The sequence below is a fragment of the Scardinius erythrophthalmus genome (genome assembly GCF_964197995.2).
Source record: "Scardinius erythrophthalmus genome assembly, chromosome: 20".
Taxonomy (NCBI): Eukaryota; Metazoa; Chordata; class Actinopteri; order Cypriniformes; family Leuciscidae; genus Scardinius; species Scardinius erythrophthalmus.
Genome location: NC_138240.1, coordinates 10,481,559 through 10,499,000, shown reverse-complemented (window position 1 = coordinate 10,499,000; position 17,442 = coordinate 10,481,559). Strand labels below are relative to the sequence as shown.

General features: G+C 36.6%; 1 protein-coding gene across 1 annotated transcript in view; it reads left to right on the top strand.

The window, feature by feature from the left end:
* Positions 1-7,832: 7,832 nt before the first annotated feature.
* obscna (obscurin, cytoskeletal calmodulin and titin-interacting RhoGEF a) overlaps positions 7,833-17,442 on the top strand; it is a gene marked incomplete at both ends in the record, with an annotated part of 52,237 nt that continues 42,627 nt past the window's right edge. Inside the window, 10 exons of the mRNA XM_081348590.1 lie at positions 7,833-7,935; positions 10,952-11,218; positions 12,428-12,589; positions 13,245-13,349; positions 13,437-13,703; positions 13,890-14,159; positions 15,014-15,280; positions 15,475-15,738; positions 16,784-17,050; positions 17,135-17,404. Coding sequence (XP_081204716.1) covers positions 7,833-7,935; positions 10,952-11,218; positions 12,428-12,589; positions 13,245-13,349; positions 13,437-13,703; positions 13,890-14,159; positions 15,014-15,280; positions 15,475-15,738; positions 16,784-17,050; positions 17,135-17,404 — 2,242 coding nt within the window. The remainder of the gene's footprint in view (positions 7,936-10,951; positions 11,219-12,427; positions 12,590-13,244; positions 13,350-13,436; positions 13,704-13,889; positions 14,160-15,013; positions 15,281-15,474; positions 15,739-16,783; positions 17,051-17,134; positions 17,405-17,442) is intronic.

Genomic DNA, 17,442 nt, shown 5'->3' with positions numbered 1-17,442 from the left:
GAGTTATAGACATTTATATGAAAAAACACGTAAAAAATGACTGACACATGACTTTGATTGAATATTACTACCCCTAAACATCAATATTTTCGCATTTAGGCATTGGCGTATAGCTATCGACCTATGTTTCCAAACTTCTGAAGGTGGTTTCGTCTCGATCGGACAAGCGGTTTCAAAGATATAGCCAAATGTTTTTTAAGCGCTAAATCACAACGCTACACAAACCATAAGGCGAAACCTAACATGTTTGGTATCGTTGGACTCGGCAACAATTCAGGAGTCTAAAGAGATGAGTCCTGTGAAAATAAGTTGACCACACCCAAAGTTATAAGCATTTGGGGAAAAAATTTCACCACTAGATGGCACTGTTTCGAAACTTCTCAGGCTCCTTCAGGACATCGTGCTGATGACCCATACCGAGTTTCATAACGATACGTTCATGCATTCCTAAAATACAGCATTTTAGCACATAATTCAAAATGGCCGACAGCCAAAATGGCTGATCTGGGAAAATTGGATATCAGTCGACTCAGCATGATGCCTTGAATCTAACGAGACCACTTTTATGATTTTTGGACAAACCATTCAGAAGTTATAAGCAAAAAAAGCCATTTTTCATATCTCCGGACCAGAGGGTGGCACTGCGACGAAACGCAGCATGTAGGCTCAGGTCATGCTTGTGATGATATGTGCTTAGTTTGGTCTGAATACGATAAAGCGTTGCGGAGATACAGGCTTGTGTCTGTTTTCGCAAGCGCTACATAAAATTTGTTTGCGCGGTATTCGAAAACGGTTTGACGAATCAACACGAATTCCATAACTTTTTGTCGGCATGGTCTGAAGATGATCTGGTTAAATTTTCGTGGAAATTGGAGCAACGGCCTAGGAGGAGTTCGAAAAAGTAGGTTTTTTGAAAAAAAAATTTCGCAAGCGCTACATAAAATTTGTTTGCGCGGTATTCGAAAACGGTTTGACGAATCAACACGAATTCCATAACTTTTTGTCGGCATGGTCTGAAGATGATCTGGTTCAATTTTCGTGGAAATTGGAGCAACGGCCTAGGAGGAGTTCGAAAAAGTAGGTTTTTTGAAAAATTCAAAATGGCGGAAAAATTATAATGACGGAAAATGACGTCATAGGGTGCAATCGAATCGTCATGAGCTCAGGAATCAGAGGAAAAAAGAATTTTGTTTCTAGCCCTTGTGATTCAAAAGTTATTAGCATAAACATGAATGCAACTTTGGACAGTTGGTGGCGCTAGAGGGAAAGACTTAGACACACCAAAATTGGTGTATTTAATGTTGGGACTGTCCTCTATTAGAATGTCAAATCATTACAACTTTCCCGCGATCGGTTCTATGGGCTGCCATAGACTCCCAGTCAGAAGAAGACCGAAATATAGCTGCAAGCAGCCATTACCGGGGCCAAGCACAATCAGATGACAAGACATGCCAACATTGCTGAAAGTGTCAGACCAACTGCGACAATGAGCAATTAAAGACATTTAAAAAGGATTATAGGTAAAATGCCTGAAAAATCAGAGAAACAGTAAATAAAAATATGATTTAATGGATTATCACTTTTGACCAATAGGTGGCGCAGTTACAAAACTGATGTGATGTGGTCAGAGTAAAGTGACAATGTCACATACAAAGTTTGGTGTCAATATGTCAAGGCATTGCAGAGATAAAGCCTGAATAGTGCTATTAGCATCATGCCTCAACTTTGCTGCTGCGCTATACGAAAACGGTTTCGTCAATCGACACGAAATCCATAACTTTTAGTCAGCACGGTCTGGAGATGATACGATTCGATTTTGGTGAAAATCGGACAAACGGTCTAGGAGGAGTTCGAAAAAGTAGGTTTTGAATGAAAATCAAGATGGCGGACAGGAAGTTAGGCCAAATAAGGTAAACTTGGTATCTATGTTCTCAGCTTGACCCAAGGAATCTACTAAGATGAGTTGCATTACAATAGGCCAATTTATTCAAACATTATTAGCAATTTTGGAAATTTTGAAATAACTTTTGACCACTAGGTGGTGCTGTTTCTAAATATGTTGGGTACCTTCAGGGGATGGTGCAGATGGCACATTCTGAGTTTTGTAATATTACACCAATGCATTTGTTTAGTATATAATTTTATTTGCCAAAACTGTATTGAAGTCAATGGGAATTTCATGTTTTGTTCTATTATAGCGCCACCAAGAGGCTCAGTCCCACCATTATTTTTATGTGTCCTCAGAGTGAGCCCATACACATGTGTGTCAATTTTGGTGCAAATATCTCAATTCGCTTCTGAGTTATACACATTTATATGAAAAAACACGTAAAAAATGACTGACACATGACTTTGATTGGAATTTACTACCCCTAAACATCAATATTTTTGCATTTGGGCATTGGCGTATAGCTATCGACCTATGTTTTCAAACTTCTGATGGTGGTTTCGTCTCGATCGGACAAACGGTTTCGAAGATATAGCCAAATGTTTTTTAAGCGCTAAATCACAACGCTACACAAACCGTAAGGTGAAACCTAGCATGTTTGGTATCGTAGGACTCGGCAACGATTCAGGAGTCTAATGAGATGAGTTTCGTGAAAATAAGTCAACCACACCCAAAGTTATAAGCATTTGAAAAAAAAATTTCACCACTAGGTGGCGCTGTTTCGAAACTTCTCAAGCTCCTTCAGGACATTGTGCTGATGACCCATACCAAGTTTCGTAACAATCCGTTCATGCATTCTTGAAATACAGCTTTTTAGCACAAAATTCAAAATGGCCGACAGTCAAAATGGCCGATATGGCAAAATTGGATATCAGTCAACTCAACATGTTGCCCTGAATCTAACGAGACCAATTTTATGATTCTTGAACAAATTGTTCAGAAGTTATAAGCAAAAATAGGCATTTTTCATATCTCCGGACCAGTAGGTGGTGCTGCGCCGAAACGCAGCATGTTGCCTCAGGTCATGCTTGTGATGACCTGTACCAAGTTTGGCCAGAATACGATAAACCGTTGCGGAGATACAGCCTTACGACTGTTTTTGCAAGCGCTACGTAAAATTTGTTCGAGCGTTTATCGAAAACGGTTTGACGAATCAACAAGATTTTAATAACTTTTTGTCACCACTGCCTGAAGATGATCCGATTCAATTTTCGTGCAAATCGGACAAACCGTCTAGGACGAGTTCGAAAAAGTAGCTTTTTCAGAAAATTCAAAATGGCGGCCATATTTATAGGACGGAAAATGACGTCATAGGGTGCAATTGAATTGGCATGAGCTCAGGAATCAGAGGAAAAAATAATTTTGTTGATTGGCCTTACGGTTCAAAAGTTATTAGCAAAATAAAAGTGAAAATTTGGACAGGTGGTGGCGCTAGAGGGAATGACTTAGATACACAAAAATTGGTGTATTTAACCCTCATGTGGTGTTCGGGTCATTTTTGACCGTAGAAGATTTTCTTTTTCCTGAAAATACTAGTTAATGTTATCGCATTGAACTGAAACTTAGTGACTTTGTTCACAGAGACTATAACAACTTGTCCAAAATGTTTTTTTTATTTTTTTTTACTTTTTTTGTGTTGTTTTTTTCACCTTGTTACACCTATGGTGTTCCCGGTCAAAAATGACCGGCCTACACAAAATAGCTTATAAATCTCTCGTTATGCAATATTATCCCCAAAAATTGGATTCAATCTTTTTATCAACTTGTTTTCTTTCAATTAGGACTGGTTTTATATTTCTATTTTCATCTGATTAATCGTAGGCCTCATTTATTTGATAGTAGGCATCTCATTTTTTGAGTAAAAAAAACATTATTTTTGAATAATTTTGGAAAAATAAAATAAAATCTGAAGAAAATTGGCAGTGTTCATCACACTAGTCTACTTTAATTTTTCACCTGGAATTTTGTTTTGAAAAACTTTTATTTTGTACAATATGGAACATTGTCACACTTGTGGTGTTCCCGGTCAAAAATGACCGGACTACCAAAAATAGCTTATAAATCACTCGTTATGCAATATTATCACCCAATATTGGATTCAATCTTTTTGTCCACTTGTTCTCTTTCAGTTAGGACTGGTTTTATATTTCTATTTGCATCTGATTAATTGTAGGCCTCATTTATTTGAGAGTAGGCATCTCTTTTTTTGAGTAAAAAAAACATTATTTTTGAATAATTTTGGAAAAATAAAATAAAATCTGAAGAAAATTGGCACTGTTGATCACACTAGTCTACTTTAATTTTTCACCAGGAATTTGTTTTGAAAAACTTTTATTTTGTACAATATGGCACAGAGTTACACTTGTGGTCTTCCACTGGGCCATTGAGGGCCATTGTGGGCCATTGTTTCAATGGGCCATTGAAAGTGAATGGGAGAGACCAATGCAATCAATGAATGGAACAACACAAAATAGGTATCATTTTAAAGCTTAGAATCTCAGCTTTTTAATGCATTTAATCACTTTGATAAAATTCTAACGAGTGCTGAGTTATCACTCTAAAACGGAGTGTACCCCCCCGCAGGCGCCACCTAGCTGCCAAATATATAATCATAATATTTTTCAAAAATATTACCTTGATCAACTTAAAATAGGTGTCATTTGAAAGCTTGGAGTCTGAAGTTTACAATAAATGTAGCCAATTTGATAAACTCATAAGTAGTGCTGAGTTATTTGCTGATAAATAGAAAAAATAATTTCATAATTTATAAACTACTTTTTTGTATTACATTCAGCAATATGTCAAATACATCATACAGCTCAGATAGTCCTGTGTCATATGTCATTTGAAAGGTCTCAATGAGTAGAATACAACAAGCATAATTGTTTCAGGCTTTTTCTAAACTCGAGTGAGGTTTTTGTAAAAGAAGCCCTTCAAGAGACCCATGTGTAAACCATATATGGATGCTAAATTTTAGACACATTTCAGCGCGTAACTTCATGAAACATACTCCAATTGTGGAAAATGACACATCATTATTTACAGCAGATGCTTACAATTAAAATGAGTCCTCAACATAATCCATCACTCAGAACTAAAGATATTCCTCATGGAGTTCTAACACAAAAAAATCCACAGACTCACGTAGCCAAGCAAGGTAGCTTAGACTTGGCCTTTTTACTCGTATCTTCATGAAACATACATCGATCATGAGAAATGGCACATCGTTATTTACAGCAGGAGCTCACGATTAAAAAGAGCCCAAACACAATATATTCCATCAATCAGATCTAAAGATATTCCTCATGGCGTTCTAACACAGAAAATACCACAGACGCACCTAGCCAAGTATATACTCATGAAGCACTCGCTATGGTTTTTGCTCATAACTTCACGAAGCATGCACAGATCGTAGAAAACTGTACATCATTATTTTCAGCAGACTATCACGATTAAAAAGAGCCCAAACTCAGCATAATCCGTCACTCAGATCTAAAGATATTCCTAATAGAGTTGTAACACACAAACCCCATCAGGCGCACACAGAGCCTTGAATATAGATGTAGCCTAGCACTAATGTCGCGTTTTAACTCATAACTCAATGAAGCATGCATAAATTGTGGAAAATGGCACATCATTATTTACATGAGATTGTTAAGATTAAAAAGAGCCCAAACTCACCACAATCCATCACTTAGATCTAAAGATATTCCTCATGGACTTCTAACACATGTCTTTCCCATTCACTTTCAATGGCCAATTGAAACAATGGCCCTCAATGGCCCAGTGGAACACCACAAGTGTAACTCTGTGCCATTTTGTACAAAATAAAAGTTTTTCAAAACAAAATTCCTAGTGAAAAATTAAAGTAGACTAGTGTGATCAACAGTGCCAATTTTCTTCATTTTTTATTTAATATTTCCAAAATTATTCAAAAATAATGTTTTTTTTTACTCAAAAAATGAGATGCCTACTATCAAATAAATGAGGCCTACGATTAATCAGATGCAAATAGAAATATAAAACCAGTCCTAACTTAAAGAGAACAAGTTGACAAAAAGATTGAATCCAATATTGGGTGATAATATTGCATAATGAGTGATTTATAAGCTATTTTTTGTAGTCCGGTCATTTTTGACCGGGAACACCACAAGTGTGACAATGTTCCATATTGTACAAAATAAAAAAAATTCAAAACAAAATTCCAGGTGAAAAATTTAAGTAGACTAGTGTGATCAACAGTGCCAATTTTTTTCAGATTTTATTTAATATTTCCAAAATTATTCAAAAATAATGTTTTTTTTACTCAAAAAATGAGATGCCTACTATCAAATAAATGAGGCCTACGATTAATCAGATGCAAATAGAAATATAAAACCAGTCCTAACTGAAAGAGAACAAGTTGACAAAAAGATTGAATCCAATATTGGGTGAAAATATAGTATAATGAGTGATTTATAAGCTATTTTTTATAGGCCGGTCATTTTTGACCGGGAACATCATAGGTGTTATAGGATTTTGAACACCACATGAGGGTTAATGTTGGGACTGTCCTCTATCAGAATGTCAAACCAAAACAACTTTCCCGCAATCGGTTCTATGGGCTGCCATAGACTCCCATGGCGGAAGAAGAAGAAGAATAATAATAAGAACGGGAACAGATACAATAGGTGCCTCCGCACCTTCGGTGCTTGGCCCCTAATAATAAGAACGGGAACGAAAACAATAGGTGCCTCCGCACCTTCGGTGCTTGGCCCCTAATAACCGATTTCTATTTCTAATCTATTTAAGAATTTTAAAATGTAATTTATTTCCTGTGGTGGCAAAGTTTCAGCAGCCATTATCCAGTCCCCAGTGTCACATGCTAATCATACTAATAAGCTGATTTGATGCCCAAGAAGCATTTCATCAATGTTGAAAACAGTTGTGCAGTTTAATAGTTTGTGGAAAACGTGATACATTTTGTCAGGATTCTGTGATGAATAGAACGTTCAGAAAGAACAGGATTTATTTGAAATAGAATGTATTTGTAACAATTGAAAATTCTTTACTTTCAATGTAATGCATCCTTGATGAATAAAAGTACAAAACACACTTACTTTTGAAAGGTAGTGCACATACAAATTCAAGTACTGTATAGATATTCAAGCTGCAATTTGCTGGCAAGACCTCCGCAAGTGCACCAGTCTGCTAAAAATGTATTTGTGAATTTTTTTTTGAAGTGAAGCTAACAAGTTTCCCTGCATAAGAATTCTTCCCTGTGTCTGCTGTGGGATGTTGGGGTCCATACATAGAGGTGAAAAGACAGTATGTGCTTTAGATGTGTCAAGGACAACTAATGGGAGAAGGGGATTTTGAAGCCCCAGTTAGACATGTGGATCTGTGATTGGTCTGGGCTGAAACTGAGACAGCCCCCAGACTAGGGTTTAAAGGATTATCTCAGATCAACAAATGGACAGGCACTCTATCAAAGAAACACATCTCAGTGCTGGTAAACATGTACATCTGCATATTTCATCAAAGTAGAACTTGTGTGATTTCACAAAGTTAGGATTGAGGTTTTGGTGCTTCATTTTACTTATAATAAGTAAAGCAAAGCAGGAACAAGCTGCACAATAGCATCAACGTCATTTGACATTCTGAAGGTCATGTTGTTTTCACTCTCTCTAAACTCACGTGCCAACTGTGTCATGGGTACTATGGATTGAATTTAGCCAAATCGCTATATTTCTAAAGCATAATTGAAAAACACTGTTGCAAATGATTTATGTGTCTATTGATTGTATCTACTTCTATTAATTCAAATGATATGTTCAAATTGAACTGCTAAGAAAGCAATATAGTAGTGTGAGCACTGAGCAGTAAGGTGACTTCGAGTTGATTTATGGCTCTCGATAAATCTGTTGTCAGCAGGGTGGAGAGAGACAAAACCAACGGACATGTGAAACTTGCAGAGATGGGCTCCAAACAAGGACCTGTGAGCTTAGGTGAAGTGTTCAGCTGTTTCGTCAAGTTCTAATTTCACCTAACATATCCTCACATGGTTCTGGTTCCTTAACAAATTACTATTTATACGGCGTCTTCGGGCCATCAGTGATATCGCATCCCCATCACTTTGAGTTGAGACTACTTGTACACATGCATGGTGGATGTCTGCAACTCCTTTGACAGACTCCTTTGGCAAACTGCAACAGGCTTTCAGGTTGATTCAGTGGAAACAGGTAAAAGTTAAGTTTTGAAGGTGAGGTGCATAATTTCTTTCGTCGCCAAACAGAATAGCAAAAAGAATGACAGTTTTCAAACACTTCCTACTTTCTGTCTATTATTGGTTGGAAGAAACAGGTAGTTCCTCACCCAAACTCATGCCATGGTTGAGCTAATTATTATCCAGCCAGTTGGAGTATCAAATCAATTCTGTTTGATGCTGCTATTAACATAAAAATGTATGAACATCATGCATCAAGATAACTCAGGACAAATTTGTGGGTAGATGTCCGCTGACAGATGTTCAAATTTGATAATGCGATGTGCTTAATAGACAAAAAAAAAAAAAGATGTTTTAAGTCTCAAATAATTTTTGAATTGTCAATTGAGAATATGCATGTTGAGACTTCTTTAGTTGTCAGAATGAATCCTGTTCTTTTAACATGACAGCTTGAATGCCACTTACCAGGACTGGAGAGTCTTGCAGTATGGGCATTCAGATCTAACAAGTGATTTCACAGCTGAATGACAGGAACTTTTAATCTCCCGTGACCTTTCCAACTCAGTTATATTGGCATCTCTCAGAGAAATATGATTCATGAACTCAGAACCTGCTACTGTGAATAACTTCTGGTCAGCACAACGTTAATCAATAAAAGGAAACATTCATTCACTGGGAATCAACTTTGAATAAAGCCTGAGAATTTGTTAAGGTATATATAGTCAATTAAGAGAGATAATAAAGGCTAATGAACCAAACCATCCTTTGTGAAAGGTAGATGGTTGGTTATCTGTGGATGAAAACAATGCTAACAGGCAGGACTTGCTCCATGTAGCCAAGATGTTTCTATCTTTGTCTATAATGACGCACAGCTATTTTGGAGATATGTCAGCTGTTTGGTATTAGCCTTTGGGAAAGTTGAAAAAAAAAAGAAAAACACTTTCAGCTGCTTGTCTGCCAAGGGAAACAGTGGATAGCACACTGACCTGGGTATCTTTGGTCAAAGTTTGGAGGATAATCTTGAAGGAATTTACGTGAACTACAGAAAAGCCTAGATGGACTTTGATTTTTTTCTGGTATTTTTGTTATTAGTTTCAAATATTATGGTTTGAAGGGTCTTTTATGGACTTTAATGTGAGGGAAATGTCAAATTCAGCTAATGGTGAGTGGAATGGAAGATCAGTTGGTTCTTCCCTATAATGTCTGGTCTGTATGAATGTTGACTGATTTCATATTGTTGTTTAAATATCTAGTTTTCTGGTGCATGATCAACAACAACAAACGATTTGATAAAGTCTTAACAAAGTAATGCAATTACTCCAGTTTTATAAGATCCCATTTTTTTTTATTTGACTATAGTCTGATTTAATACAAACAAGCTAAGAAATTCATTATTTATTCCATGTTTTTAATCTCAAGGATGCAAGGATGGTGTCATGTTTCAAAGCATTATATACACTTGAGGCCAACTATTAATTGAGCAATTGAGACATACTGCAACAACTGGGAGAGGCGTTTGTTTGTAATGTGAGAAAGAAGTGTGCAGAGTTAGTCTGTCTTTATTTGATTTAGACAAACTTCAGTTGTATCTGCACATATGGACATAACCTCTCCATATAAGATAGACTGGCAGAGACATCAGTGCATGCCAAGTTATTAACCAATTAAGCCTACACAGAGTGTAAGAAAATTTTTGTCTGTTTCATATTTCTTAGCCAACCACAGGTTTTTTCTATTCACTATTAGGATCTGTTTCTGTCACAGGCGTGTTTAGACATCAAATTAGACATGCATTGTTAATTAGGTAAAAACATAAAAAAATACATAAATTATGCACATGCGGAAATAACAACAATTCTTTTTCAGTCCTCATGAGTAACAAAAGACACTTTTTTTTAGAGTTCACCTGGAGTAAAAAACTTGAAGTTGCTGGCCGTACCTAAAGGCTTGTGAGAGTAGGCTAATACTGAAGTTCCTAAATATGGCATGTAAGAATAATTTCTTAATCAAGCATTCTGAATATTTGTATATCATCATGATATATTTTATACTAGCAGTGCAAAGAAGACCCTAAATGACATTCGCGGGACTCGTTTTGGCGCGAACACGATCAAAGGAAAGCCATGCTGCGTTCCAGTCCACTTTTAGACACGCACTTGCGAACTTCCCTAAGCACTTCCCCTCGGGGGAATCCCTGCCGCCATTTTGAAGTGCGTTCCACTTCGTGAAGTGGACGAGGGAAGTTTATATGCACAGACCCTCGTTCCCTCGATTATGACCGAGGGAGCGAGTCTGCTTCAAATGTACACTTCAGGCACCTATATGTCCCACAATGCAACACGATTGTGACGTCACCGCATATCTCGTCTAATCACCACCACACAGACAACTCTATGATATATTAATTATATATTTTTTTTAATTTAAAACACCCAAACACACCTATAAACATTTGGATGCTGCATTAAACAAATTCTTAAAGGGAAAAAATGTAAATAATAAATCAACTCCACAGCTGATTCCAAGTGATCAAGGGCTTAGGACGTTCCAATTCAGCCCATTGCAGTTTCCGCCAGTAGTGGGCACTCGCAATGACGTACATCCGAGTGAACGAGACGAAGGGAAGTTAGCAAGTGAAGGGCATGACAATTTTGGACTGGAACGCAGCACTAGAGAGCATGAGCAGGAGTGCTCGCGCGAAAGCTATTCCCCCGCAAATGTCACTTTGGGGGATCCGTAGTACGCAGTATTTGTTACAAAAAAAGAAACACTGATAATTCCTCTATTTTTGTCTAAAGTGAATAGAATTCAATTGGTGAAAGGGCTAGAGGACGTGACGCTGTGTGAGAAAGAAGTCTGTACATTTGAAGTGGTCCTCAGTCATGCGTACGTCCAGGGTGAATGGACCAGGAATGGACTCCCACTTAAATCCAGGCCTGTGTGTCGAATTGCCACACAGGGGAAAAGACACACACTCACCCTGACGCGTGTCACGGTTTCTGACATGGGAGTCATCAGCTTTAAGGCTGAAGGGTTCGAAAGCTCTGCTATGCTGACAGTCACAGGTACCACCAATGTGCAACCTGTCTTTAACCCTGTAAAGCCTGACATATGAAATACTAATGGTCAGATTTTTTTTTTTTTAAATGGAACAGTTTATTGAACCTTTAGAATATATAAGTTTACATACACATTGCAGAATCTGCAAAATGTTAATTTTAACAAAATAAGAGGGATAATACAATATGCATGTTATTTTTGATTTAGTACTGAATAAGATAGTTTACATAAAAGATGTTTACATATAGTCCACAAGACAAAAAAAAAAAAAACTGACTTTATAAAAATTACCCTGTTCAAATTAAAGTTTATATACCCTTGATTCTTAATACTGTGTGTAATGTGGACTATATGTAAACATATTTTATGTAAAATATCTTATTCAGGACAGTACTGAATAAAAATAACATGCATTCTTTGTGATCCCTCATATATATATATATATATATATATATATATATATATATATATATATATATATATATATATATAATGATGTTATTTATGTTTATAAAATTATACTTAGTTTTTTTTAACAAAGCTCTGTATTTTTATTGTGGGGAGAAAAAAAAACGATGCAATGCAACACAATTGAGCAATGTACAAATAAGCATTCCTCAAAAGATGTACAGTATCAAATTTGATGTACTGTATTGAATTTGATACTAATGTTATAACTTGATTTTTCAAAAAAAAAAGTGATGGGGTAATCAAGTTAAACCTAAGTTGCTTCAGTCCAACAAGTGATCATCTTGAAATATTACAAACAATTTAAAAGTTATTTTTAAATTTACTTTATAAAAATATAAATATTTTTATATATATATAAAAAAAAGTAAAGAAAATTTCAGAGAAAAAGACATTTACCACAACCTGAAGGGGGACTTTTTAGAATTATACTAAAAGGCCTTTCAATTGCCAAAAAAGAGGACAGAAGGCATGTAGATTGTGTAAAAGAGTTTTTTTTAGCAAAGATTTGATCATGTTGATTTAAAGGCCTTAGAAATGTGCATATGAACTATGATACAGTAGGCTTTAGAGGGTTAATGCCATATAAAGTAATTTCTCTGTGTGATAGTGATAGGGAAGCCTCAGATCTTAAATGTTTTTATAATGTACATTTACAGTAGAAGAAGTGTTTTTGACATTTTAAATGTTGCCAAACAAGCTGCCTGTGATAGTAGTTTGCTACTCTCCTGTTTCCTTTTTCTCAGCCAGGGATATAAAGATTGTGAAGGATCTTCAGAATGCCAGTGTGACCGAGAGGGAGAGTGTGACATTTATCTGTGAGGTCAACTGGGAAGATGTGGATGGGATGTGGTACAAGGACGACAGCCGTTTGAGAGCTAGGGACAATGTTAAAATAAGATGTGAGGGTATGTGTGAAAAGTTTAGCGACACTATGACTTTTGGTGGATGTCAGTATGTTCATAACAGAGTCATTCTCAAAATATGCTAACAAACATTTCACCTGACTTTTTAGATTTCAAACTTCATATGAAAAGCATAATCCTATAATTTAACCCAACATGTATTAAATTACATAGTTTTATGCCATATAGGTTTGCATGTTAAAAAAATAGATATTTGAGCTTGTCAATTGCATAAAAAGTCTTTATCTCCTTTGTCTAGCATATTTATTTGACAAAACAAATTAAGCATTAATGCACTATAACAAGTTTGCAAAAACGCAAAAAAAAATAAGTATTTGATATAAAAAACAATTTGTCCCTTGATTTCTTTCCATTGATGTTTTTAATGTTAAAAACTTGTATTTTTTATTGTTTTTAAAATTCAAAAAGCTGTGTATGTAGCTGTGCACAATGTTGAAAAATTTATTTACCTTTACATTTTCCATTTAGTTAATTTAAATTAGATACTGGTGTTAAATAATTAGAAAAAAAAAAGTATGTCAGAATATGACAATTTTTTGAGAATGACCGAAAAGGTCTTTAACTGAAAATGATAATATTTTGTTTTAGAATCTAATTTTCAGCAGCTCTTTCAAATTTGATCAAATCTTACAAACAGGTAAAATACACTCCCTGACCTATAAATCAGTCAAACCAGAAGATGCTGGTGAAATCAGATTCACTGCCGAGAGGGTCTCTTCAACAGCAACACTACGAGTTAAAGGTAAAAATGAGAGCATCGCATTTGATTTTGCATTGCATTGAAAATTTCTTCAATTGTGTTTGAATTTACCAAGGATGATCATTGCAGAGCTTCCAGTTCATTTTTTGAAGCCCCTGAGGGTGAAGATTGCCATGTACAAACACCGTGCCTTGCTGGAGTGTCAGGTCTCCCGTGACAATGCTGTGGTTAAATGGTACAGAAGAAACCATGAAATTGTGCCAAACGGCAAGTACCAAACTATCAGTGAAGGTGTGTACAGACAGCTCATCATAGATGATGTGGGCTCCTCAGATGAAGACACTTTTATCTGTGATGCTGTTGATGAGAGGACATCCTGCCAACTGTTTGTAGAGGGTGAGAAGTCATTTTTTTCCTTAAATTTAATCATAATTTAAATACATTTTACTTATCCAGTTTCAATATTATCATTGATATAACAGATTCATTCTTAGTCTACTTTTATTAATTTAGTCAGTTAGTCTATCCTTTCAAAATGTTAGCTAAGACTTTTATGCACTGGATATTTGATCTATCTTACAGAGCAGGCCATCAGCATTTTGAAAGGACTCAGTTCTGTGGAGGTCATGGAGCCTAAAGAGGCTCGTTTTAAAGTGGAAACCAGTATTAAATTAGAGAGGGCACCAAAATGGACCCTAAATGGGCAGATGTTATGTCCCTGTCCAGAAATCAGGATTGAGAGGCAAGGAACCTCGAACAGACTTATTTTCACCCAAACTGACAGCAGCATGTGTGGCATTGTGCAGTTCACCTCAGGGAAGAGCAAGTCAGAAGCTCAACTCACAGTTACAGGTAATTATCTGGTCAATCTCAAATATCCAGAGTAGGGATACACAATAAATTGGTGCCATATTAGTTATCGGACAAGTTTTTTCTTTATTATTGGTACCAGCGTATTGGTTATTTAATTGTGCAAGCTCATGTCAACTATTTTTGAGTTTAGGCCGCGTTTGCACTGGCTCCAAAAATGTAATTTTTTACTAAAATTTGACACACATCGGCATTTGTTGCACGCGTGTAAACACAAAAATCACGCCTGTATGCACGTTGTAATATGTTGTTAATGGACGTCTTTGATGCTCTTCACCAAACGCTTACACATACACACAGGAGCATTTGAAAGCAGGCGTCTATCAGCGGATCTCTAATATATGTGTGTAATATCTGTGTAAGCTCTCAGTGAAGAGCGTCTATTTACAACATGTTATTGAAGTGTTGATCATTGTAGCCAATCACAGACATGCATGTTGAGCTTGTGAACACAATAGCCAATCAGAGACATATATGTTGAGCACGTGAACACAATGGCCAATCAGAGGTGTTCAAGAATCCGTTCAACAGCGCTCAAAATGCTAGAGGGAAATGCTGGTATAGTCACATTTTAAACATTTTAGTACCGACTTGGTAGTCGGAAGTCAGTACTTTTGACAACATTATTTTGATTTAGTTTAAACTAGTCATTTATTTTAATATTAGCCATTTATCGTTAATTGGCCATACCAAAAATAAAATAAAAATCTGCTTATCTTATCAGGAATTTAATATCAGTGCATCCCTATATCAGAGCATAGAGCCATGCATTTGTATTATATGGCTTGTGATTAATGTGCCTTATGAAATCTTGCTTTCCTATACTTTCCTAATAGAGCGGCCTTTGATCGTCAAACAGCCCATTTCAGATGTAGAGGTGAAGGAGAACGGGTCAGTTACTCTCAGCTGTGAGTTCTGTCCATCCCCCAGAGTGGTGCGCTGGTTCAAGGGTAGGACCCCCCTGTTTGCCTCCAATAAGTGCACAATGAAGCGAGAAAAGAACCGGGTTGAGATGACCATCCTGGGTGTTAAAGCAGCAGATTCAGGAGAGTATCGCTGTCTGGCTGGTGGCTCGGAGACAAGAGGAAGAATCAGTGTGGAAGGTACCTGCTTTTAGCTACAGTATAATGGTGTTTAACGTACCTGTAAATTTTAAACACATCATCAAAATAAGACACAATCTGCATTGTCTTCCCTGGTATAGTCTTCCATTTGCACGAGTAGCTTTTCATGAAGCATTTTAGAGCACAGATGAGACACATTCAGTACATTAGAAATATTTTTTCTTTTCTTGCAGTTAAAAGGTTGAAGATCATAAGACACCTGGAACAAGTAGAAACTGAGGAAGATGGATCTGCTGTATTCAGTTGTGAACTAAGTCACGAGTCTCCCAGTGTCCAGTGGCTTCTCAATGACAGAGTTCTGTACACCAACCACATAAACAAAATCCAGAATTCTGGAAAAGTGTACAGTCTGTTTCTAAAGCGACTCGCTCCTCAAGAGAGCCGTGTAACATTCAAAACCTTTGATATCAGCGAGTCTGCGTTCCTCAGAGTCAGAGGTAAGGTTTTCAGTTACCGTGGGACTAAGAAAACATGACTTTTGAATTATCTGCTGTCCAAAGTCTCTACATTCAAAGCAGAGACACATGTACAAGAATTTACAACAGATATCGTATATATAATTGTTTATACCCAGCACAGCACATTCGTAAAGGAATAGCAATAAATTATGGTAGAGATTTAACCCTATAAGAGCACTATTTCTTTCCATTTACAAGTTCATGCATAAAATGAGTTGTACTTTCACAACACATTTCAGGCCACACAAACATAATCAACTTTAATAGCTGTAATTAACTAACCTTTCAAATCCAGTGGTTATAATACTCTCCAGTCTATTTTTAAACCATAGTTTAGGGACTATCCAACCAGCATATTATGAACCCCCTAAAAGGACATGCTGATGGAAAAAATATGAGATGGAAATTTCAATGCATTTGCATTCTCTTGCGTTCCCCAGAGAAACTTTGTGTTTGCTCGCAAAACCTTTGAGTTACATTGCACAACTTTTACATTCCCTGAGAAAATGTGCCTTTACTCGTAAAGAACTCAAAAGTTTTGCGAGTGAATGCAAAATTACTCAGGGGAATGCAAAACATTTGCGAAAGAATTCAAAAGCATACATTTTTAATATATACATAACTTTTCCTTCCATCTCGTGTTTTTTTTCCATCACTATGTCCCTTAGCATCCCTCCTTTATTATTATGATTTTTTTTCTAATTCAAACAGTTTCAATAGCATACATTTTTCAGTCTTTCTTACTGTACATTACATTTACATTTATTCATTTGGCAGACACTTTTATCCAAAGCAACTTACATTGCATTTCAAGGTACAAATTTACATTCTTATCAGTTCTTGCTTTCCTTGGGAATCAAACCCATGACATTGGCGTTGCAAACACCTACGCTCTACTGTTTGAGCTACAGGAAAGCTTTTATCATAATGTTGTGATGCCTAAATTCACTTTAGCATGCAAAAGTGAGCGTTCATTTTCTTTGGTATAGATTTCTAATATCGGCCATTTATGTGTGTCCCTTAGAGAAGCCAGCAGTGTTCCTCAGGTCACTGGAGGATGTAGCAGGTGAGGAGCGTGGTGAAGTCCTTCTGCAGTGTGAGGTTTCCAAGCCATCTGTAACTCCTGTCTGGAGGAAAGATGGTGATATTCTGACCGCCAATGAGAAGTATGAGATTCTCCATGTGGGAAAGTCATTGGCTCTTATAATTCGCAAGCTGAGAAAAGACGATGGAGGGGAGTACAGCTGTGATATTGGCTGCAGCCAAACTAAAGCGAAAGTCATAGTTCGTGGTAGGTTCCATAATCTCTAATTTCATCTAATTGAAAAAATTAATAAAAATATACATTTTATTCAAACCGAGGGACTTTTTTCAGACCTGCGCATTACCATTACCAAACGCATAAGGACAACAACTGTGCTGGAAGGGGAAAACTGCAGTTTTGAGTGTATCCTGTCCCATGATATTATCGATGAAGCATTGTGGATCTTGAATGGCAAACTGATTGTCAGCAATGGACGGATCATAGTCGCTAACAAGGGGCGCAAATACACAATGAGCATTCAGGAAGTTATTATATCTGATGCCGGAGAAGTGGTCTTTAACATCAAAGATCTCAGTTGCAGGACTATGTTGTTCGTCAAAGGTGATTGTTTAAATTTGCAAATAATGCAATTTTCCAAG